Genomic DNA, 25,231 nt, shown 5'->3' on the forward strand with positions numbered 1-25,231 from the left:
TCCCACTGAAAAACAAATCAGCAATCCATATCTATGGCAAACATAGATAAGAGTTTCAATTGCAGAGTAACACAGTTCTAGGAGAACCTTTTTGTTGTCTGCAAAGAATTCCCAGTTTGGGGGGACTGTCAAAACCTAAGAAGCACCAGACATCCTGATGCCTGCAGCAAGAGTAAAAGAGGCAAGATGTCTGTACTAGAACACAAGCTATTTTCTACCACATAAATTACAATTCTTTTTTTATTAATATTAGTAATAGGCAAGTAAACTCACTAAAGTCGGGTGCTAGGAAGGGTCAATGGCATACGCAGTTAACAATACTTTCTGTAGGGGAAACTTGATCAGTAAATAAAATGTATATTAGTTTTAAAAAACAAAGGTCCAAGAGAATCCTGGGTACATACTAAGTGATGACTTTAGACTTCAAGAATGAAGGCACAGAGCCAAGAATGGGAAATGGGTTGTGTGCAGGGAAAAGATTTGAAATTGAAGTTGCTCTGAACGGTGAAATGAGCTCTCAAGTGGAGCTCAAAAGGGAGAAAGGGAAAAATGTAGAGTGTAGCTGGAGCAACTCGAATGGAAATCAGCATGCCCATGGTGTATTTCCTAAAACCTATTCAGTCAAGTAGAACAAAATAGTAAAGAAGCAATAAAAGAATAAATGACCTAGAATTATTGGCCTCACCAAGCATAACTTGCTACATAGGGTTGGTTTTGGAAGCAGATGTAGAGAAATTGCAACCTCACAAGGCTTTCATCACTGTAGATGTTCTTTTAAGCTTTGTTATCTGACAGGACACTGTTGAAAGCCAAAAGAATGTGTAAAATGTTATTACTAGAATCACTGGAGTAACCAGTCTCTTGGTGCAATATTGGGAAATGTCATTTAGCTACAGATTTGTACCATAATAAAGTTGTCCATAAATATACACTATAAACAGAAGGAAAGAAACAAATAACTTCAATGTTATATCCAAAGTCTAAATGATAGACCCTTGGTGTGTTACTGTAAGCAGTTATTTGAGAAGACAAAAAACCACCAAGTTAGTTGACCTACGTTAGACTGTAAATAACCATAAAAAGACTTTTTTTAAAAATTGAAAGATTGTAAAAAGCCTCAGGGTTTTGCTGCGTTGCCTGCAGAACCCATCACAGTCATTCCTATTGCTGTGTACAGAGTTACAAATTAAACTGTAATTTTAGTTGCCAAATTCATGCATTTCCTTTAAAAATAAACACTTTCTGCAACCTGCTTTTTTCAAATATGAAATAGTGAAACTAGGTTTAATACAAAACCTTTCACATACTATAACTTCCAAAGCATCATTCACCTTCTCTCTGCCTCACATACTGCATGTTCTTCCAAGGCACACTTCCAAGCCCTTCTCAAGTAACCCCACCTCTTCCTCAGAGCTCCCCTGTATCTCCAGCCAGATGTTCCCCATTTTGATCACTCAGGAAAACCTATTTGCATGAAATGATGTTACATTCAGTTTCACAGGCTGGAGAGTATAGTAGAGAGAACCGAGACATCTAAAATCAGACACCTTTAACTTGAGCCCTTGCTAGTTCCACTAGTGTGTGTCTTTTCATTCATCTTCTGCCAAATGGGGCTGCCCTTGGAAGCTCACCAAGAGATTCAATGAGCTGATCCATGTGGAAGAGCTTTGTAAAGTATAAAGTATTCTGCAAAGGTAATTATCATTTCAGAAATATTTAGGAAGTACCTCTTATATGCAGGACACAATTTTGAACCCTGTGGGGTAAATACAACTGAAAAGGCCAGATTCCCACCTCACAAAGACCTTAAAATATAGTAAAGAAGTGAAGAGATATACCTTAATAATTAAAACCCACAGTAGTAAATAGTAAATGCCTTAAGCAGTACCCTCCCCACCAGGACTTCAACACAATTTGACAAATATCCATGAAACAGGATCTAGAGATACAAAGGTCAACAAAATGCTCACTGTCGCCTGTCCAGCCAAAAGGACAGACACACAACAACAATACAAGTCAGATTATGATCAACGCTGTAGAGAAAGTGCTTAATAAGAATGAATTAGGTTTAGGTGGGTAGAAGACTGAAAGGCTTAGGGCTAGATGCTCAAGGATGGATGTCAAAGCTTAAAATTTGTTTTATTTGTTTTCAAAGACTGGATTTTCATTTCCAGAAAAGGTGAAAAGGATCAGAACTGGCATCAGATTGACTAGTGCTATAAGGTAGATGGACACTGGGAGGAAATGGAGGTGACTGGAGATTCAGCTGAGCTGGAAAAACACTCTGGGTAATATGCTGAGAGCAAGCTAACACTTTTGCAACTCCCTGACAGCAGTCTAATTACAATGGGGAAAGAAGAGAATAAAGTCAGCAGAGATCAGGGAGCCAAGGGATGGGAACAGCTGAGACAGTGGTTAGGGGAGAACAGGATCTAGCAAAAAGTTTTCTTGTATATTTGCTCTAAAATGATTGATTTTTAAATTTATTTTATTTATGAGAGACACAGAGAGAGGCAGAGACACAGGCAGAGGCAGAAGCAGGCTCCATGCTGGGAGCCTGACATGGGACTCGATCCCGGGTCTCCAGGATCATGCCCTGGCCTGAAGGCAGCGCTCAACCGCTGAGCCACCCAGGCTGCCCTGATCTAAAATAATTTAAAAATAACGATTGTATGGTGTTTACCACATGGTAGATACTGTTCCAAGCATTTACCTATATTACCTCATTTAATCACACAGCAACCTTCAGTGGTAGCTGCAATTACCCCCATTACAATGATGAGGATACTGAGATGAGGGAGAGATAACACACTTGTGGGCTGAGAGAAAGGAGCCAGTGGAGAGAGAGAAAATGAAGATGAAACCGAAGAAAAGATGCTGTCATATCAGAACAGGAAGAGCTCAGGAATTAGGGGTGATCATTATTTTCCTTTCTAAGTTTGTAACTGCTAACTTCTCTACAATAAGCATTATCCCCTTTATAATCAGAAAACTAAACAATGGAAAAATACACAATCACTTCAGTGATTTGTCTAAATTATTCTTTATTTATTCTATGTAAAAATAAGAAATAAGTTTTCCAATAAGAGAGTTAGCTCCCTGAGTGTAGAAATGATGCCTTATTTTTCTTTTCTCCCCATCATCTAGCACCTGGTATGTGTGTGGTGGTGGTGGTGGTGGGGTGGCATGTGTGTTTCTTTTGAAGGAAACAATTAAACCCAACCAAACCCAGATGCTTGTTAATAATGCCCTCAAATTTAGTTTTCACTATACTAACTACCCTATATTACTGTCCGCAAGTACTTTTAGTATCTGCCTTTAATTCTTTTTCCTTCCCTTCTGTCCCCCTTCCATTATTCCATTTCCTACCACCACTACTTATAAACCTTAGAAAATAAGGAAACTTCTGGAGCCAGCTAGGTGGCAGACTTATTCTGTTGTTGGCTCTCAATTGTCCTGTGTTGGAGATTCACAGCCTTCCTACCATCCTAAGACCTGGATATCCAAGTAATAAGTTGAGCATACTATCATTTTTGTTCCTTGTTATTTTCATGAGTTACAAATTAAATTGCAATCTTTTACACTTAAAGTAAGGTAGCTTTCCTTCAAATTATTTATTTTTTAAAGTTGCTGTCACTGTTGTTTATTTAGGGAAGGAGAAAGCAAAATGGCTGTTTCCTTTAAATTTTGATATGCATTTCTCCCCCTTTCCTCTTAGCAAACCCATCTCTGAAGTTCATGTTTTCATTTTATTATTGGGAGAACCATTCCCCTTAGTTTCCTCAATACATTAAAAATTCAAGGGAGGAAGCCAAAACTCCCAGTTTCCATTTGTGATAAGCACATCCTCCCAAGTTTCAGTGCAGGACCAGCAGGGCTTGGTCCAGGAAGAAGGAGACAGTTGTTTGGGAGGAAGAAAGATAAGCATCTTGCTTGTCTCCATGCATAGGCCCTTGTGTGGACCTACATTTAGCATATTCACTAAAGAGGTAGATGTTATAAGTGTGCACTTACTTTACACTTCTCCCTAGAAGTGCATATGAGAGGGCTCCCAGGAGGGGAGTGAAAAAAGAACCCCTTAAAATAGAATGTAGGTTCTAATTTCAATATGATTATATTAAAGTTGTCACAAAATGCCTGATATTCTGTAACTATTTGCCCTCTGAATTTTTTTGATCTGTAAGAGAGAGTTTAGTTGTTAAAGCATTTAGAATTGCTTGGAGATCTTTTTTAAAAATTCAAATGTTTGGGGGATTCCTGGGTGGCTCAGCGGTTTAGCGCCAGCTTCGGCCCAGGGCGTGATCCTGGAGTCTGGGGATCAAGTCTCACGTCGGGCTCCCTGCATGGAGCCTACTTCTCCCTCTGCCTGTGTCTCTGCCTCTCTCTCTCTCTCTCTGTCTCTCATGAATAAATAAAATCTTTAAAAAATAATAAAATAGAAATTTCTAAAAAAAAAAAAATTCAAATGTTTGGACCTACCCTGAGATTTAGATTTCATTGACCTGAGATGGATGCTACCTGAGCATTGGTATTTCTTAAGTCCCTCCCTACACCCCACCCACCCTCTACCCCAACCTCTAATGATTCTAAAGTATAGCCAGGTTGAGAATCACTGGTATAGAGTCACTTGAAAAACCTAAAAATTAAAACAGTTTGAATAGATCAATAGATATATAGATCTAGATATAGGTAGATAGGGTATAGGAGATACCCTCAGTAGATCTTGGAATATATTCTAGATCTAGTTTCCTTGTCATTAAAATTGAGATTGTATCTGAAGTTAAAATAGAGTCAAAACTATTCACCAAATAATCTCTTCTTTTCCTACAAATATGCACACAAGTATTAAATTAAAACAGCACTCAAGGGCTGCTCAAGGGACTAACCGAGAAACCTGACCTAGTTTTCTCTATACCATCTGCATGTGACATTGCTAAACTTGTTAATGAGACAACAAAGTTGTTTGGGAAGAAAAATTATCCTTAGACGTTAATAAGACTGAGCCAAGAAAGCAGAAGCAGCAAATTCTGTCACAAGTGTCTAGGAGGAGACACAGTATTTTTTAAAAATATCAGAGTGAAATTGTATAATCTTCCTTGAACACCAAGATACCTGGGGAGCTTTGAGATAGAGAAAGTCATTCTTTGCTTCAATTTCTAGTTTCCAATTATGCAACAGATAAATGTCCAGGTGGTCCAAATATAGTATGTTCATATTTAAAATGACAAAACCAAAAATAAAATAAAATAAAATAAAATGACAAAACCACTTTTTTACTGCAAAAGGCTTTATTGTTTCTATTTGGTCCACAGGTTGGGAGAGGACTCCAGGGTGGTTAAAAAGCTGCCTAGTGGATGTGGGGGGATGTTCAGGCAGGAGCACTGACACCAGGGGGAAGCCAGAGGGGTCCCTCAAAGGCAACTGGGTTCAGAGGTTCCTAGTCATGCTTGAGGGTGAGCCTTTTAGAGAGATACATGCCCAGCCCAGCCTGCGGCCCCGGGCAGCCTGCTGAGGTGAGTCAGGTGATCACCCCCCATCTTCTTGATAAGTTTTACCTCTTCATCCAGGAAGTGGTTCTCCAGGCGTTCACAGAGATGGTTGTCTATAGAGGCAGACCCCAGGGCATGCAGATCCGAAAGAGCTTGGTTCATATTCTTCCCCAGAGCCATGGCAGTTCTATGGTGTCCAGGATTTTACTCTACCCATTTTGTAATGGCTTCTGCCCATGCTGGAAGAGGGAGTGGTCACTGGGCTGGTTTTGCATCTTCAAGAGGCATTCAGCACCCTCACGCTTCTCTGCCCACTCCAGGAAGAAGTGGCCCACCTCCTCCAGAGCCACAGGGTTGGTGAGAAAGTAGAAGCCAAGAGAGAGGTAGCTGTAGGAGGCATGTTGGAATGCTGACCAAATGAGCACTGAATAATGTGTAGAATTGTTGAATCAATATATTATATACCTGAAACTAATATGACATTGTATGTTAATCATACTTCAATAAAAATTATTTGTCAAAATATATGTCAAAAAACAACAAAGCATTTCATTCTTCAGTTACTAGTAAAAACTGAAAAATTATACCCCAAGTTAGAGGGCGATAATTCATAATTAATAATTTATTAATAATTAACCATGCTTCAAAGGTTTTTTTTTAAGATTTATTTATTCATGAGAGACACAGAAGGAGAGAGGCAGAGACATAGGCAGAGGGAGAAGCAGGCTCCATGAGCAGGGAGCCCAATATGGGACTCGATCCTGGGACTCCAGGATCATGCCCTGAGCCAAAGGCAGCTGCCCAACCACTGAGCCACCCAGGTGTCCCTTTTTTTTTTTCAAAGTTTTAATTATGAGCTAACTGCACTGGTGGTTGCCACTCCATTGCTTGGCCTTGTTTGCAGCTACATTTCATCCCTGGTTGGTTTGGTTCTAAGGTTCGCCTACTAGATGGAGAGCCTTTCCTCAAGGTGCAAGGACTTTTTTCCTGCAATAGACAGAGGGAAGTGAAACACAATTCTTATGATACTTAGTTTGAGTGGTTCTTTGTCTTATATATAAAGCCTCAACAAAAATCTTATATATAAAGCCTAAACAAATATCTAGGGTGGCCAACAGTTCCCATTTGCCCAGGACTTTCCCAATTTTAGCACTAAAAGTCTGGTCCCACCTACCCCAGTCCCAACCAAACTGGGCTAGGTAGTTATCTTAAAAAGAACCAAAATCAGAATCCGGTCTGGAGTAGTCTTTGAACTATTGGACCCATCCTTCAAACCAGGTGTTCTTTCCTGATAATGCTAATCAGTACGTGCCAATGAGGGCCAGACTGATACCACAATCCACCATCAGCTACTACCATGCTTTATATATGTTATCTGAAATGCTCCCAACAATTGTGGAAGGTGATTGCCATTGTCCTAATATTATAGTATCAGAAATCGAGGCTCTGATAAATTAAGTGCCCGGCCCAAGCCCACACTGGCAGTAAGTGGTAGAACTGAGATTCAGGCATAGTCCTGCCTGACTTCAAAGCTTATGCTCAGTCTGTTTCATTCTCTGCCTCTTGCATTCTGAAATCTATCAACCATAATAAATTTTAAGAAGACCTAAAGAGAGGAGATATTATAAGAGCTAAAGCAAAAGCAAGTAATAAAATATAGAGGGAGAATGGAAATAATAAAGTATCAGAATCTATACGAGTGCAATAAAATATAGGGCATAAATAAGACAACCAGGAGCTAATTGATGGATTACAAATTGCCTGAAGTCAGATTCATAAGATTCTTTATAACGTCCTCCCAAGTAGACAAGTAAAATACTTATTGCCTTAGGCAAAAAGAATTTTCTATTCATATGTATGAAATATTTTGTTCCTAATTATTTGTCCTCAGAGTGAATAATAATACCTAGTGTAAATATGATTTGTTGCTTAAATTTTTGTATTTTGATTTATCCTATATGCTTACAAAGAAAAATAAGATGATAAAGCTGCTATTTAAGAACTGTCTAAAACAGGCAAGAAATTGTTGATTTATAATTCTTAACTATACAGATTTATTCCCAGCATATATTTAAATCTGAGTTGAATCAGCACATATTCTTGAATGAACATAATTGCAAGGATATTCCTCAAGAAATTCATCTCTGCTGCTTTTTACTTGACACTCTTGTATACTCCTAATTTCTCCCTGTATGTCAGTCCTGTTATCTGCCATCTTACACTGGATCTTAGGAAAAGTGCATACCAAAAGAGATTTCCTTCTAGTAGAAAAAAAAAAAAAAGGAGTTGATATCCATCGGTGTTAATGAGAATGAGTCCTGACAATGTGTGACAGCCAATGGCAGGGTCCCCATGTGAATTTCTCAGAATAGAGAGGCAGCTTTTCGATGCTGACCTTTAATTGATTTTTTTAATGTATGTTCATACTTCATATCATCTTAAAGTTGTTCAGTAACTTAAAAAAGTTCAATACTCTTAGATATGGTAAGACAATGAGATTTACAAGTGGCAGAATCAATAACCAGCCCTAAAATTGCCAAGGTCTCAATTACATCCAAAGTCTCTAATATTGTGATTTAGCAAACACTACAGAAATCTTCTGGAAAAGTTTACTAAGATGTCTTTAGGTTACCATTTCCTTCCATCTTTAGGATACCTTTTTCTCAGAGAAAATCCAGTTATGGCACATTTCAGAGCTTTCTATAAAGATCTTTTTCTGAGGAAAACCTGAGTAGTCTTTATGTTAGCATAGAAATGAAAGACCACCAAAATGTTATGTTCTATAAAAAATGGACTCAAGTATTTCTGGCAGGTTTTACCAACTGGCCATTATAAAGCAAAATAGATGTAATTTAGTCTCTCCATATTAGATATTCTCTAAGAAATAATGTACAATATTCCCTGGTAGCAAAAGTACCTTCCTTTGAACTTTATGTGTAAATTAGATGGACTCTGCTATGGACTGAATGTTTGTGTCATCCCCTGCTCCCTGCCAAATCCATATGTTGAAATCCAAATCCCCAATGTGATGGTATTAGGAGGTTGGGCCTTTCAGGGGTGATTAAATCATAAAGTCACATGGAGCCCATAGCTAGGATTAGTATTCTTATGAAAGAGGACCCTGGATGCTGTCTGGTCTCTTCCACCACATGAGGATACAGCAAACAAACAACCTTCTGTGAACTGGGAATCTAGTCCTCACCAGACACTGAATCTGCCCACTGCTTGATCTTGGACTTTGCAGAGAAATAGATTTCTGTTGTCTATGGTAATTTGTTATAGTAGCCCAAACTGACTAAGGCAGACTCTTGTGGCATCTTAAACCAATATTTGAAGGCATGAAAAATCAGGGCTGGGAACTCTTCCACCAGCCGATGAGAAACAAGAAAATCAAGAGTGAGAGCAAAAGTTCCTTTTATTTTAAATTAGGTACTATATGGAGTTAGTATCATTTAATGGTGTTGCCAGGTTTTTAAAAATTGTTGTAAATGCTTCATCTGTACTCTCAGAAGAAAAAAGTGGAAAAAAATAACCTGAAATAAAAGCAAACCCAATTTTATTATTGTAATTCCTGCGAGCTTAAAATCTTAGTGGTTATATTGTATTATTTTATTTGGCTAATAAATATGTAGATGTCTTCTTTCTTTGGTTATATTCTGCTTCATTACGAATGGGGAAAAAATAACATGCAAGCTTTACTATATTCCCAGAACTCATGAAGAACAGATGGACACTCTGAATAGTGTCACAAATTGATCCATAAAAACAGAAAAACCTCTAAAATAATTAAATACTTCTTTTGTACAAAAGCTCAACTCAAAGAGTTAAAATCTAGGCACTGTTTCTAAATACAAATTCAGTACAAGCCAATACATATGTGTAATTATAAATTATAGGTCGTGTTTCCTATTTACCTATGCTCTTTTCTTCACCAATCATTATACATTAGCAAGCCAAAATTGAACACAAATGGACAAGTTAATTGCCAATGCCATTAGAATTCCCATATTTCTGTAGCGTGAATGAAATTGCAATTTATAACTACTAATTTGTGTATTTTTAAAAAGGTCACATTGTTACACAGGAGCTTGAATGTGAAGAGAACAGAAAATAAATCTCAAGGTAGCCATTGAGTGGGGAGTTGGCTTTTACAGTTTCCATTTTGCTGAAATTTATATATATATATATATATATATATATATATATATATATATATATATATCTTTTTTTTTTCTAGAAACTTAGACATGGTGTGAAGTTATAATGGAGTGAGGTGGGGGAGGCAATGATCTGCAAGAAGCCTGGATCAAGTGTTTTAGAATTCTTACCAATGGCAAAACAAGTCAAAACCAAGGCTGAAGGATTCTCAAAAGCATCTTGTATCTGCTAGCAGCAAACTGTGAGTCACATTATTTTTTTGATTCTCTACAAGAGTATAAAACAGGAAATAATTTTAGAAGCTAATAATGTTTCTTTCCTGTTACTTAGAGAATTTTGACTTTATAATTAAAGTTCTAATCTTTCTCAGTTGTCACACAAATATCTTATCCATATCCTGAATATTAGTTGTGTCATGACAATCTCCTGGAAGGGGCTAATCGAACACAGGGTCACACCAAGCCACATAATGTGTATTGAATGGTGGTTCACAGCAGCCAAATCTAATGAAGAGTGGAAAATCCCAAACCCAGTTTAAGATAGGTGTTGGTATCCATGTGAGATAATAGAGGCCACTGATGATCAAAATTAATATACCTTAACAAAATGACAAGATAATTATATAGTATTTCTGCGTAAGTATATGAATGTGATAAAAAAAATCTTAACGTAGGCACTATTACTGAATTTAAAAACCAGTGTAAGCCAACACATATGTGTAATTACAGTTTATATCTCTCTACCCTTTATGCCAAAGATTTTGGGAAACCGGCAGCAAGAGATACCAGAAACCTAGTCAAAAGTTTCAATGGCTCTACTTACCCCAGTACTTTCCCTGCAGCAAAGAGAGCATAGGGAAGCTGAAGTCCATATTTGTTGGTACTTTAGATGACAATATTATCTTCAGGTTTCAGATAAGAGAGATGAAAATTATTTCCAAATTATATTAACTGTTGAGAACTGTGAAGGTCTAAAATTTTACCCTAATTGCAAGCCACCAAGATAGGTAGGTACTAACAAAAAACACAAGATTCCTGGGTCAGAAACAAAGGGTAGTTTACTATTAATAGCTATACCCAGAGTATCAGCATTTGTGCTGATTTCCTGAGCAAGGTGATGTGAAGAAGGCCGGGTGATTATACACATGTAGTGGGGTATGATACTAAAAAGCTTTGGAAACCCAAATCTTTTATAAGTAAACCTGTCAGATTATACCCTGGGGGGAGACATATTTATCATGCTAAAGAAAAACAAACTTGACCTTGCTCTGAATAGAGACATTCTCTCAGTCATCCAAGGCTGGTCACCATACCAACATCCTTGAAAAGATAATCTAGAATAAAGTCAGTTAGTGCCCCTGTTTATAAGATGTACAGAAACTTCAGAGAACCATGGAGAATTGTCTCTCAACACTAACCAGGTGGGAAAACTCCATATTGAAATATAGCTCATGGTTCTTTCTTTAAAATCTCCTATTGCAGCTTAGGACAGCATGGCACCATCTTCCTCAAAAACTCTATATGCATCACCCCAGTCCCAAATTTCTCCCTTTTCCCCCCTTTTTGGTCCCTGGTGGCTTTTCCATATTGACCCTATTCCTCCTTAGTCTGGTTTTGCTCTGGTGCCTGAGCTACTCACTTCTAGCCCCAGATTTTAGGTTTGCCTCTAGCACATGTGTTTAGCTCATGCCTTCTGGCAAGATGCTCCCACAGATAACCTGCCAGTAGACTTCCTTACCAAGCTTGCACTGAGACTCTGGTACCAGCCTAATAAGGCCCCCTCCCCTCAACACATCTTAGCTATGAAATTGACTATTTTTGGGCTGGTGACTGATGGTGACTAGATTATCATTAGAGGCAACTGGGATTAGGTTTGACCTGCTCTAGCCTTTATTTTTTTCCTTTAATGAATTTTCTAGGGAAGAAGTGGAGTCATCCTGTGCATATGCAATTTTGGTTAATGCTGTTTACAATAGTCTTTCAATCTGTAAACCTAGTATGTTGCCATAGAAACAGATCTCCATCTGAAATGTATCCAATCAATTCTGAAATTATCATTCAGAACACCTTCATAAATTGGAATGAATCCAACAGGTATCCAGAATGTCAGTATATAGGCAGTAAGTTGCATTTCTCCTTTTATTTAATTACGTCAAAGACAAGACATGCAGAGAAGAACCCATCTTAGATATACATAAAAACACAAAGATAGTCATTCTAAGTAAGAACATTTCTTCTTGATTATTTTATTCTGGAAATTGCATTAAACTAGAGCAACATATGCCATTCATAAAAGGCGAGACATGTTTCAAATGAGTAAACAGATGATGGTTCATTTAAACAGCATTATCCTTCTTAGCAAAAATAAATAAATAAATAAAAACTGTGAATTTATTTATTGAAAGAATTTCAATTTTTAGAGTGGCTATCTTGTACTTCTTGTCTCCTTAAAATTATTTTTGCCAACTTAATATTCCCAAGTAGAAAATTATTATAAGTTATTTAATCCATGAAAAGGGAAGTCACAGATCTAAACTAGCAATCCAAAAATTTTCTTTAAAGATTTTATTTATTTATTCATGAGAGACGCAGAGAGAGAGAGAGGCAGAGACACAGGCAGAGGGAGAAGCAGGCTCCATTGGGGGAACCCAACATGGGACTTCATCCTGGGACTCCAGGATCACGCTCCGGGCCAAAGGCAGGCACTAAACCGCTGAGCCACCAGAGATCCCCCCAATGCAAAATTTTTAATTTTTAAGGACAAGATCAGAAACTTTTCTCCCATGGAATTTATGACAAGAAGAATAAAAATAAAATTAATTAGTAACCATCAGTAAAATTAGTCCACTTCAAATGATGATTAGTTTAGCACTGATAATAAAATTGAACTGTTTCCCATATCTCTTCCTGGAGTCCATATTATTTTATTAAAACTTTATCAGGAAAACATTAGTACAGAGTATCAGCAGCACTGTTCAATAGAACTTTCTGCAATGATGAAAGTATACTGCAATCTGTGCTGTCCAATATGGTAGTCCCTAGCTAGTGAGTACTTGAATATAGCTAATGTGACTAAAAAGCCAAACTTTTAAAATAAGTTAACTAATTTAAATTTGAATTATGACATGTGGCTAGAGGCTACAGATAGCACACCTTTGTAACTTAATACTCATACTCAGAATTGGAGTCAAACTGACAAGGTTCAAACTTTGGCTTCCCTACTTTTTCTCCATTACTCTTCTCCTCTCCATTGTTGGGTTGATATGAAGATTCAATATGTTATTTTACTTGCTATAAAAATTGTAGCCATTGTTATTATACTTCATTTCCATAATTTGCTAGCCTCATAGTGAAGTTACCTAACCTCACAGAACCTGAATAATTTTATCTGCTAAATAGGGTTAATGCTACTACTAATGCATGGGATTGTTTTGAAGATTAAAAGAAATGATGCAATCGGGTGCCTGGGTGGCTCAGTTGACTAAGAGTCTAACTCTTGATTTTGGCTCAGGTCATAATCTCAGGTTTGTGAGATCGACAAACCCCAGGTTGGCCTCTATTCTGGGTGTGGAACCTACTTAAGATTCTCTTTTCTCTCTCTCTCCCTCTTTCACCTTCTTTCTCCCTCTCTCCCTCTGCCCTACCCCTACCCCTTCTGATACATATTCTTTCTCTCTCTCTCTCTCTCTCAAAAATGATGCATTAATGCATTTAGCAGTGCCTATCATGTGGGAGCACTCAATACATATTAGATGCTTTTTTAAATTGTCATTGAAGGGATCCCTGGGTGGCGCAGCGGTTTGGCACCTGCCTTTGGCCCAGGGCGCAATCCTGGAGACCCAGGATTGAATCCTACATCGGGCTCCCAGTGCATGGAGCCTGCTTCTCCCTCTGCCTGTGTCTGTCTCTGTCTCTGTCTCTCTCTCTCTCTCTCTCTCTGTGACTATCATAAATAAATTAAAAAAATATAAATAAATGAATTATCATTGAAGTAATATTTTAACATGAGAAATTTTGGTAACTCATGAGAAGTGCTGTAGGAAACAGAGGTTATCATGATTTATACTGAGTAAGCCTATTCAAATTTGTTCACCAGCAAAATTTAAGACTATAAACCCAGTGATTCCACAAAGATTTGTGAGACTTATCAACACATTCTGTCAACTTTTCTTTTCTCTTAATTGTAGCCTCATTAGTAAAATTTTTTTTTCTTTTTACTGTGTATTCACCTTGTCTTTCTTAGTATGTGTTACTCTTCCCTTATTTTCATTACCTAGTAGCACAGGAAAGTTAGGTAGAATAAATTTTTCACTGCAGGAAATCCTGTTTCAAATTATTCCAAGACGTGCAGAGCCCATCAATGACCTACCCAGCTCTGAAAACAACATATTTATAGCCACAACTTTACACTTCTCAGAAGATTTCTTAACATGATATTCAAATAAACCAATAACTCCCACATATATATTAACTCCCTCTGTATTTATATCTTAAATACAATACCAAATGATAAAATATCTAAAACTTAAGAGTTTAGAGAAATTTTTAACACATTATAAAATAGTTTCTTCAAATGTTACAGAAAGACATGAAGTCTGGAAAAATCTGAATTGGAATGCTGCTAGTTGTGGCTTAAAACAGTTTTATTTTATAAATGGACCTGGTGTGCTCGTCTCATCATTTTAATGGCATTTCAAAAGCAGACAAGGAAAGCTCTTGTTTGTCCAGCAATGTCTCTTTGGTGGAGTTTAAGTAGGTCAGGGCAAGAAGCAAAAAGCTTTCCTTTCAGTGAGAAATTAAACTCAGAGCCCCCTTTATATTTAAAACTACTTTCACTGTACAGCTGCCCAAAAACAAACATGTAGCAAGCCCCTTGCTCCCAGATGTGTGCTTAAAGATTCTAAAGAGACAACATACCTTCAGTGTTGGAGTTACAGATTTCCTGGAATATTTTGAACTATGTTTAACTGCAATTTGGGAAACTGCCCATGTGATATCAAAGACATGGCAACATGTACTTGTATGTACTCGTACTTCACCATGGCTGTCTAACCAACAGCCTCCCCTTAATAAGTAGTCCATCTCTGTCAGAGAAGATAATTTGGCTTCATGTAAATTTGAAGTACAGAGTAACAGTAGGAACAGTAGGAAAGAAAGAAATGGTACAAAGGTCAGAACTAGATTTGGAGATAACAAGATGACCCAAATATAATTTTTCCAAGTCCTCCCATATTGGATTTTTAGCCTCTGGAACTGTCTATCAGGAGGGCAAAGATCACATTTGGAATAATGCTTCTACTGATCTGAACTTCCAACTAATACCAACATCCATGATAAAGATTTTGATAATATTTAAACATATGGGGCACCTGGTGGTTCAGTTGGTTGAGCTTCTGACTCTTGATTTTGACTGAGGTCATAATCTCCTGGTCATGAGATCAAGCTCCATACTCAGCACAGTCTGCTTTAGATTATTTCTTCCTCTCTGTTTCCTCCTCCCCACTCATACTCTCTCTCTTTCTCTCTCTAAAATAAATAAATAAAATCTTTTTTAAAACAATACAAAATAAATAATATTAAATTTATTATTGTGTTGACATGAATAATGCAGATGGTAGCTGGGGTCTCCCTATTCCTTGAGTTCTAAATAAAATTGCCCAGATCTGTGTAATTCCAAAGCCCTTCCTAGGACTTTGCTGATTTTGGGGTGATTACATTCTTGAAGTCTCCTCTACTCTTGGATTCTTGCATCCATGAATGTGTGTCTGCTTCACTAGGCAATGATTTAGACAGAAATTACAGACCTTTCATCAATTTCCACCATTCATGTAATTAGTAGAACCAACTGGAGCTTTTGATGTTGGGATTGGGGACACATGAAAAAAGGTCATTTATCACATCATTTCAAAAATAACTTTAAAAATCTATCATCACCCTCTTGGTCTCTCAAGTTGTATCTGGATCCTGCCATCAGGCAATGTGAACTATGGGCCTGAGGTAACTAAGGGACAGCTGGAGAGGCACCTGCTATAGGCCAGTGTCACCAAGTGAGACTGACACCAATAAAATTCTAAGCAGTGGTTATAATTCTTAAATCCCTATGAAGCCTGGGGCTCAATTTCCTTCACTGTGGAATATAACTGGATATGGGACCTGGACTAATTGTGACATAGAATAGGAAATGTATGATAAGAAGGAATAAAATTAAATGGCCATAAATCTAGGTAAGCCAAAAGACAAACTGTTCATTCTACACTGTCCCCAGATGATCATGGCATAATTAAGAAAAGTCACTCCACAAAAAATAAATAAATAAATAAATAAATAAATTTAAAAAAATAAAAAAAAAAAAAGAAAAGTCACTTCACATAGTTCTGGGGTGGAGTTCAGATGATATCCTTCAAGAAGTAGCAGCATATCCAAGCATTAAGTACTACATCTTTAAGGAAGACATAAATGAGAAAAATGACCAATACACAGAGTGGGGTGGGTACCTCACTACCTGACCACAGTCTTTATTTCACCACCAAAAACAAAGAAGAAAAGAAAAAATAGAAACCTTTTAGTTATTACTGTGGCTTAAGTCCAAATTCTTGATAATTGGAATAAAATGTTTAAGATTTAGCTTCCTGCTGAAACATGTTATGTAAACTATGTTACTGGTTTGTTTCAAATTCTAAATTGCTTTTATCTCCCCCTATAGAGGGGATTTGGAAAGAATCCCACTTAGAAAGCAAGCAGTTAGGGCAGGGAAAGAAGTATTAACACACTAAAGTCACTACATATACTTAAGAGAGCCTTGTAACCTTGATTTAAGTGCTAAGCTAAATATAGTTTCTCATCATATTTCTGTACTTGTGAGCCAACACCACAGAAAAGCAAACTGAAATGAATGAGTTTCTTTGATTAATTTTCTAGTACAAGACAGTTTAAACATCACATTGGTGATGTAATTTAAATTACAGCAGATGGAAATGGCAGTGTCCTTAAATAGATTCCTTAGCACTCTTCCAGGATATAGTAGTCTCTTATTTAAGTACCATAGCCTGTCTTAATGGTGATTTACTTTTTGATATCTGCTACTCCTAACAAGCTGCCAGGTTAGAGGGAGTGTGATTCATGTGATCCAGGCTAATAATTCCAAAGGAAAAAATAAATATACTATTCCCATTCTGTTATATATTATGATGGCTCCACGGTCTAACCAGGTAAAGGTCTATCTGACACCCTAATGAAAGTTCTTCAAATAAATAGTTTTGGAGATTTGATGTTATTATTTGATGTTTGATTCTTACCCTGACACATATAACATCTGCAATATGAGGCAAGCATGCTAGGACTCTTACCACGGCATAATTAAATTAAAACACTTACTGAACATAAATCATAGTTCAGTGTAGGTCTATGAAGCCACCATGTCTCTCTATTCTCACTCTGTCAAATTCGTTCATGACAACTAAAGAACGAGACAATTCTTTTCCTACTTAAGCTTCCTTGCTGCCTAAGCTTACCTCCCTGGTTCAAGCCAGAGAAGCCCTTCTATCTGTCAGGCTGCTGAGCAGTTGCTCAGTACTCCCAGCCATCAGCCTATGTAGTTACTCCAAAACCTGAAGGCCATAAGCCACGAATACCTTCCAGTTTTGTTTAGCTCCCAGGAGCTATTTTCTTTTCAGTTTACACCCCCCTCTCTTGTCCTTACCCATGCATTGATAAATTTGTGGGATTATTTCTATGATAGACAGAAAAATGGTTCCCCAAGAATTTCTACATGCTAATCCCCAGAACCTATGAATGTATTATGTTACATGCTAGAAGAGACTGAACATGTAATTCAAGTTATGAATCTTAAAATGGGGAGATTATCCTGGATTTTGAAGGTATACCCAGTCTAATCAGTGGAGCAACCAAAAGTAGAGAAATTTCTCTGGCTGGAGTTGGTCAGAGATGCAGCAGAGGACAAAAGAGGCAGAGGAAAGATGAAGCAAAAGGAAGATCAGAGAGATTCAACACCTGAGAAGTTTTTGACCTGTCATTGCTGGCTTTGAAGAGATCTGCTTGCCAGAAAGATATGTTATAGAGAAAGGCCAGGTGTGTCTGTAAAACCTTTTGCTAACACCTTAGGAAGTTCAAAAGGAAGAATATTCATTTGCAGAAAGTGCTATTTGAAGAGACTACAGATGTGATAGATCCTGTCAGCCATATCATCAAAAGCCCTAGAGGTGAGATTATCTAAGAAAAACATGTGTAGGGGCACTAGGTGGCTCAGATGGTTAAGCATCTGCCTTTGGCTCAGGTCATGCTCACAGGTTCCTGGGATGGAGCCTCAAGTTGGGCACCTGATCAGGGGGAATCTGCTTTACTCTCTCCCTCTGCCCCTCACCCTGCTTATGCATTCTCTCTCAAATAAATAAATAAATAATAAAAAATAAATAAATAAATAAATAAATAAATAAATAAATAAATAAATAAAAGACCTGGGTAGTGAATCCCCATGACATACAAGGGAGATTCATGAAGTTACTGAGAGTATTATGACAGCAGAAACTGCCACCTATGATTGAATGAGGCAAAGAGAGTAGTACAAAATGAAAAGAGGTTGTCAGGACCCTCCAATTCCACCTGTAGAAAATGCTGTTAAAACTATTCATTGCAAACATTGCTGCCTTCATGAAAAGGGAAGCATGACTCAGAGGAGACAACCAAAAGCTGAGAACCACAGAGAATTATTTCCCCTGGACCTTGACATCTAAAGGAGTTTGTTTAACTAGATTTCAAAATTACTTGGGACCAGTCATTTATCTTTCCATTTTCTTTTTTTTAATCCAATGCCTGTCACATCATCATATGTTTGGAATAAATAACTAGTTTCTTTATTTTCACAAGGCCAAAGATGGAGAGGAATTGTGATTCAAGAAGAATTATACCCAGGGTTTCACTCATACCTGATTTAGGTAGATTAGGTGATTAGATCTGTGATTTTAGAGCTGGTGAAATTTTGAACTTAAATTGATGCTGTAATGGGATGAGATTGTTGATGATCTTAGAATGAGATGAATATATTTTATGTGAAATGGACATGAATCTTTGAGGACCAAAAAGGTAGACTGTGGTAAGCAGAATAATAAACTCCCAAAGATTTTCATGCCCTAATTTCCAGAACAGTGTTATTTTATAGCAAAAGGGAAGGCATAATCACTGTATCAATGTGATAATGGTTATGGACATTAAAATAGTGATATTAGGGCACCTGGGTGTCTCAGTGGTTGAGCTTCTGCCTTCGGCTCAGGTAGTAATCATAGGGTCCTGGGATTGACTCCCTCATCAAGTTCCCCATGGGGAGCCTGCTTCTCCCTCTGCCTGTGTTTCTGCCTCTCTCTCTCTCTCTCTCTCTCTGTCTCTTATGAATAAATAAAATCTTTTAAAAAATAGTGATACTACTCTACATTATTCGAGGGCCTAATATAATCACTTGTGTGCCTAAAAGTAGAAGAAGAAAGGAGAAGAGTTAATTAGATATAGCAGGAAAAAAACAAGAAAGATGAGATAAGAAGAGAGGTCAGAGAGATGAATATGAGAGGACTGAACACACTGTTGTTGGCTCTAAAGATGGAGAAAGGAGGCCACAGTTCAAGGAATGCAGCCAGCCTCTAGAAGCAGAAAACAACCTTAGTTAACAAGCAGCAAAGAAATAAGGACGTCAGTGCTATAGTCACATGGAACTGAATTTTGCAGATAACCTGAATGAACCTGGAAGTGGCTTCTGCCTTAGAACCTCCAGATAAAATCCTAGGTTGGCCAATACCTTGATTTCAGCCTTGTGGCACCCATAGCAGAGAAACCAACGGAGCCTACCAGACTCCTAACTTCTCTGCAAAATAATATATTTATGCTGTTTTACACTGCTGAGTTCATGATGGTTTATACTGGTAACCACAGGCAACCAATACATATTCCCTTACATGGCTAGATTATTTTTTTTCAAAGATTTATTTATTTATTTATTTTATGATAGAGAGAGAGAGAGAGAGAGAGAGAGGCAGAGAAACAGGAGGAGGGAGAAGCAGGCTCCATGCCGGGAGCCCGATGTGGGACTCAATCCCAGGACTCCAGGATCACCCCCTGGGCCAAAGGCAGGCGCTAAACCGCTGAGCCACCCAGGGATGCCCGCATGGCTAGATTATTAGAAGAATTTGATCCTCTGCTTCTGTAGTAGTATACTAATAATGCCTCCATGCCCTCATGTTACTTATAATCCAAAGATTATTTTAAATAATCTTGTCTTTCACAGAAGTAACTTCAAAAATTTGTGCTTTGTGGTGAAAGTTAAAATGTTCTTTTATTTTGGTGCTGCTTTTTAGAAGAATCGGTTTATAGATTTAAGATCTAAAATGAACCTGTCCAAAATGAGCCGAATAACAAGACTGTAGTACTCTTAGACTTTTTCCCTTAAGTTGTAAATGGTGAGTTTGAGTTCCAAAAATCAATCAAATCAAAAGTGGTGTGCTGAAAAAGAGTGATCAGCTAAATCGGGAAGTAGGAATTCTAGTTCTAGTCTGATACCAAATAGCTAGGCAGCCCCTCGCAAATCAGTTTACTGCTCTGGGTTCATTTTCTTTGTTAGAACAAAAAGGGTAGAAATCAGGGAGACTTCCATGATTAGGTATCACTTCATTGAATCCTGAAGGACTGGTAGGCATTAACAAGGCAAGTGGGGTGGGGTTGGGTGCAGGATGGATAATAATCCAGAAGGTTTAGCATATCCTGTTCTATACACTACATGCTATAACAACACTCTCCTGCCAAAAAAACAGAGCCCAAATGGCCTATAAACTTGTTTAGAAGAATTCACACCACTTGCTGAAGAGAGTTCATTGGAAAGAGTGAGGACTTAAAGAAGCTTTTGTAGGGGGATCCCTGGGGGGCTCAGTGGTTTAGCACCTGCCTTCGGCCCAGGGCATGATCCTGGGGTCCTGGGATCTAGTCCTACATCAGGCTCCTCTGCCTCCCTGCCTGTCTCTCTCTCTCTCTCTCTCTCTCATGAATAAATAAACAAAAATTTTTAAAAAGAAGCTTTTGTAGGGTAGTATTTACAGGCATGGACTTTGTGCTCAAACCCCGATTCAAGTCCTGGCCCTGCCATTTATTAGCTGTGTGTTTTTTTACTGCCCTCAGTTTCCTTATGTGTAAAATATAAATATGTGTGCAAGCACTGCTTAGGAGAGATCTTGGCACATAAGATGCATTATTTAAATTAGCAAGCACTATATTGACGTTCATCAGTATCATTGATGTGGACTGAATTGCGTCCCCCCAAAATTCATTATGTTGAAGCCCTGAATCCCAGTGTGGTAGTACTTGGAGATGGGGCACTTGACCGTAATTAGGTTTAGATGAGTTCATGATGGTGATGCCCTCATGATGGGATTAGTGCTTTCATAAGAAGAGACATCAGGAAACTTGCTCTGTCTACTGTGTAAGCACACAGTGAGAAGGCTTCTATCTGAAAGCCAGGAAGAAAGTTTTCCTAAGGAACTGGCCATGCCAGCACGCTGACCCAGGCTTCTAACTTCTAGAACTGTGAGAAAATAAACTTATGGAAGCCATCCAATCTGTTGTATTTTGTTATGGCAGCCTGAGCAGACTAAGACAATTATTAAAGAAGAATTTTAGTTTTTTTTTCTATAACTATTTTATTTAACTTTTATATGATAATACATTAATGTATTATTTTATAATTTAAAATGAATAAAAGATCAAGGGAAAAGGCCTATAACTCCTTTGAATGATACCTTCAGATATCTCTTAAACTTCAAAATTGGACAAACTGTAGGTTGAATGAGCCATCAGTGAAAGACATCAATGGACAGTTTAATCAATATTCACTCTCAATTTGTAAAATGTCTCATTGATCCACTTGTCAACTTTAAAGTGATGCAATTAATAAGTACTGCAGTGAAGAGATCCTTTAAGACAATATCAAAATGCAATAGAGTACTAAAATGGGGCTCTTCTGATGACATTTAGAAATATATATAAAATTCAACAATTATTTTAACAAATGACTTCCTGAAAAAGAAGTGTTCAAAAACTTAACAAAATTTAGAGCTTAGAAATCATCTGTGGAACTAATATAGGACTAGATAAAATGCTTAAAAGGAAATTATAAGTTGCCAAATTATATATCTCTTTTAAGAAGGACAACCATATGCCTGTTAACAGAATATAACTCAAAATATAATTACTGCTGCCTTAGAGCTTATAATTTAGTGGGTCAGACAGATATTAATTAAACAATCAAATAAATTAGTGTATAATTAAAACAATAATTTGGATTATTAAAGTTTTAATTCCAGTTAGTTAACATACAATGTTATATTAGTTTCAGGTGCACAACATAGTGATTCAACACTTCCATACAATACCCTGTGCTCATCACAAGCGCCTACCACCTATTTCACCCTTCCCCCATCCCTCTCCCCTCTGATTGCCATCAGTATTGTTCTCTGTAGTTAAGAGTCTTTTTATTGTTTTGCCTATCTTTTTTCCCCTTTGTTTGTTTGTTTTGTTTCTTAAATTCTATATATGAGTGAAATCATACAGTATTTATCTTTCTCTGACTGACTTATTTTGCTTAGCATAATACACTCAATTCCATCTATGTCACTGCAAATGACAAGACTTCACTCTTTTTAATGGCTGAGTAATATTCCATTGTGTATATGTATTACCTCTTCTTTATCCATTTATCAGTCTATGGACACTTGGCCTGTTTCCATAGTTTGGCTATTGTATATAATGCTGCTATAAACGCTAGGGTGATGCATCCCTTTGAATTAGTATTTTTATATTCTTTGGGTAAATACCTGGTAGTACAATTGCTAGATTATAGGGTAGTTCTATTTTTAACTTTTTGTCAAATTTCCATACTATTTTCCAAAGCAGCTGTACTAGTTTGCATTCCCACCAACAGTGCAAGAGGGTTCCCCTTTCTCCACATTCTTGACAACACTTGTTTTTGTTGACAGGTGTGAAGTAATATCACATTGTGGTTTTTATTTGTATTTCCCTGATGATGAATATGTTGAGCATCTTCCCTTGTGCCTGTTGGCCATTTGTGTGTTGTCTTTGGAAAATGCCTATCCATGTCTTTTGCTCATTTTTTAATCAGATTATTTATTTTGGGGGTATTGAGTTTTATTAGTTCTTTATATATTTTGGATACTAATCCTTTATCAATATGTAATTTGCAAATATCTTCTCCCATTCTATTGGGCCTTTTAGTTTTGTTGATTGTTTCTTTCACTGTTCAGAAGCTTTTATTTTGATGAAGTTCCAATAGTTTATATTTGCTTTGTTTCCCTTGCCTCAGGAGGCATCTCTAGAAAGTTGCTATGGCCAGTGTCAAAGAGGTTGCTGCCTGTGTTCTTCTCTAGGATTTTGATGGTTTGGGATCCCACATTTAGGTCTTTAATCCATTTTGAATTTATTTTTGTGTATGGTGTAAGAAAGTGGTCCAATTTCATTCTTCTGCATGTTGCTAATTTTCTAAACATTATTTTTTGAAGAGACTGTCTTTCCCATTGGATGTTCTTTCCTGCCTTGTCAAAGATTAATTGACCATATAATTGTGGGTTCATTTCTGGGTTTTCTATTCTGTTCTATTGATCTATGTGTCTATTTTTGTGCCAGTACTACACTGTTTTCATCACTAGAGCTTTATTATATAACTTGAAGTCCGGGATTGTGATGGCTCCACCTTTGCTTGTCTTTTTCAAGGTTGTTTTGGCTATTTGGGATTTTTTGTGGTTTCATATAAACTTTAGGATTTTTTTTGTTTTAGCTCTGTGAAAAATGCTATTGGTATTTTGATAGAGATTGCATTAAATATGTACATTGCTTTGGGTAGTATAGACATTTTAACAATATTGGTTCTTCCCATCCATGAGCATGGAATATCCTTCCATTTCTTTGTGTCATCTTCCATTTTGTTTTTTGGGTTTTTTGTTTTGTTTTGTTTTTTGTTTTATAGTTTTCAGAGTATAGATCCTTCACTTCTTGGGTTAGGTTTATTCCTAGATATATTATTACGTTTGGTGCAGTTGTATGAGATTGACTCTTTAATGTCTCTTTCTGTTGCTTCATTATTGGTGTATAGAAATGCAACAGATTTCTGTACATTGATTTTGTATCCTGTGACTTTACTGAACATGTTTATCAGTTCTAGCTATTTTTTGGTGGAGTCTTTTGGGTTTTCTTATAGAGTATCATGTCATCTACAAATGATGATAGTTTGACTTCTTCCTTGCTGATTTGGATGCCTTTTATTTCTCTGTATTCTCTGATTGCTAAGCTAACACATTCAGTACTATTAAATAACAGTGATGAGAGTAGACATCCCTGTCTTGTTCCTGACCATAGAAGAAAAGCCCTTAGTTTTTTCCCATTAAGGATAATATTAGCTGTAGATTTTTCATATATAGTTTTTCTTATATTATAGTATGTCCCTCTAAACCTACTCAACCTTTGTTGAGGTATCGTTAATGGAAGTTGCACTTTGTCAAATGATTTTTCTGCATCTATTGAAATGATCATATGGTTCTTATCCTTTCTTTTAATAATGTGAAGTATCAACGTTGATTGATTTTCAAGTATTGAACCACCCTGACAACCCAGGAATAAATCCCACTTGATCATGGTGAATGATTCTTTTAATGTATTTTTGGATTTGGTTTGCTAATATTTTGCTGAGAATTTGTGCATCCACATTAATCAGGGATATTGGCCTGTGTTCTCATTTTTAGTGAAGTCTTTATCTAGTTTTGGTATCAGGGTAATGTTGGCCTCATAGAATAAACTTGGAAGTTTTCTTCCTTTTCTATTTCTTGGAACAGTTTGAGAACAGGTATTAACTCTTCTCTAAATGTTTGGTAGAATTTGCCTGTGGAGCCATCTGGCCCTGGATTTCTGTTTGTTGGGAATTTTTTGATTACTGAATCAATTTCTTTTCTGATTATCAGTCTGTTCAAGTTTTCTATCTCTTCCTGTTTCAGTTTTGATAGTATATATGTTTTTAGGGATGCATCCATTTCTTCCAGGTTGTCTAATTTGTTGGCATATAGTATTTCATAAGATTCTCTTCTAATCATTTGTATTTCTGTGGTGTTTGGCTGTTATTTCTCTTCTCTTATTTGCTATTTTATTTATTTGAGTCCTTTCTCTTTTGTTATTTTATTTGAGTCCTATCTCTTTTCTTTTTGATAAGTCTGGCTAGAGGTTTATCAGTTTCATTTGTTTTCAAAGAACCAGCTCCTGATTTCACTGATTTTTAGTTCCTATATAATTTCTTTCTACTCTGATCTTTATTATTTCCTTCCTTCTGCTGTCTTTAGGCTTCATTTGTTGTTCTTTTTATAGCTCCTTTAGGCATAAGGTTAGGTTGCTTATTTGAGATTTTTCTTGCTTCTTGAGGTAGGCCTGTACTGCTATATACTTTCCCTTAAAACTCTTTTTGCTGCATTCCAAAGGTTCTGGACTGTTGTGTTTTCATTTTCATTTGTTTCCATGTATTTTTTTAGTTTCTTCTTT

General features: G+C 37.0%; 1 protein-coding gene across 3 annotated transcripts in view; it reads right to left on the reverse strand.

The window, feature by feature from the left end:
• Nucleotides 1–5,298: 5,298 nt before the first annotated feature.
• Nucleotides 5,299–25,231, reverse strand: part of LOC129512349 (uncharacterized) — a 39,686-nt gene continuing 19,753 nt past the window's right edge. For all 3 annotated transcript variants that reach the window (XM_055329586.1, XM_055329588.1, XM_055329587.1), the window contains exons 6-7: nt 10,470–10,548; nt 5,299–5,913 (exon numbers count right to left, since the gene is read on the reverse strand). In XM_055329586.1, the coding sequence (XP_055185561.1) occupies nt 5,699–5,913; nt 10,470–10,548 (294 nt within the window). In that variant the 3' untranslated portion in view covers nt 5,299–5,698. The remainder of the gene's footprint in view (nt 5,914–10,469; nt 10,549–25,231) is intronic.

The sequence above is a fragment of the Nyctereutes procyonoides genome, unplaced genomic scaffold (genome assembly GCF_905146905.1).
Source record: "Nyctereutes procyonoides isolate TBG_1078 unplaced genomic scaffold, NYPRO_anot_genome, whole genome shotgun sequence".
NCBI lineage: Eukaryota > Metazoa > Chordata > Mammalia > Carnivora > Canidae > Nyctereutes > Nyctereutes procyonoides.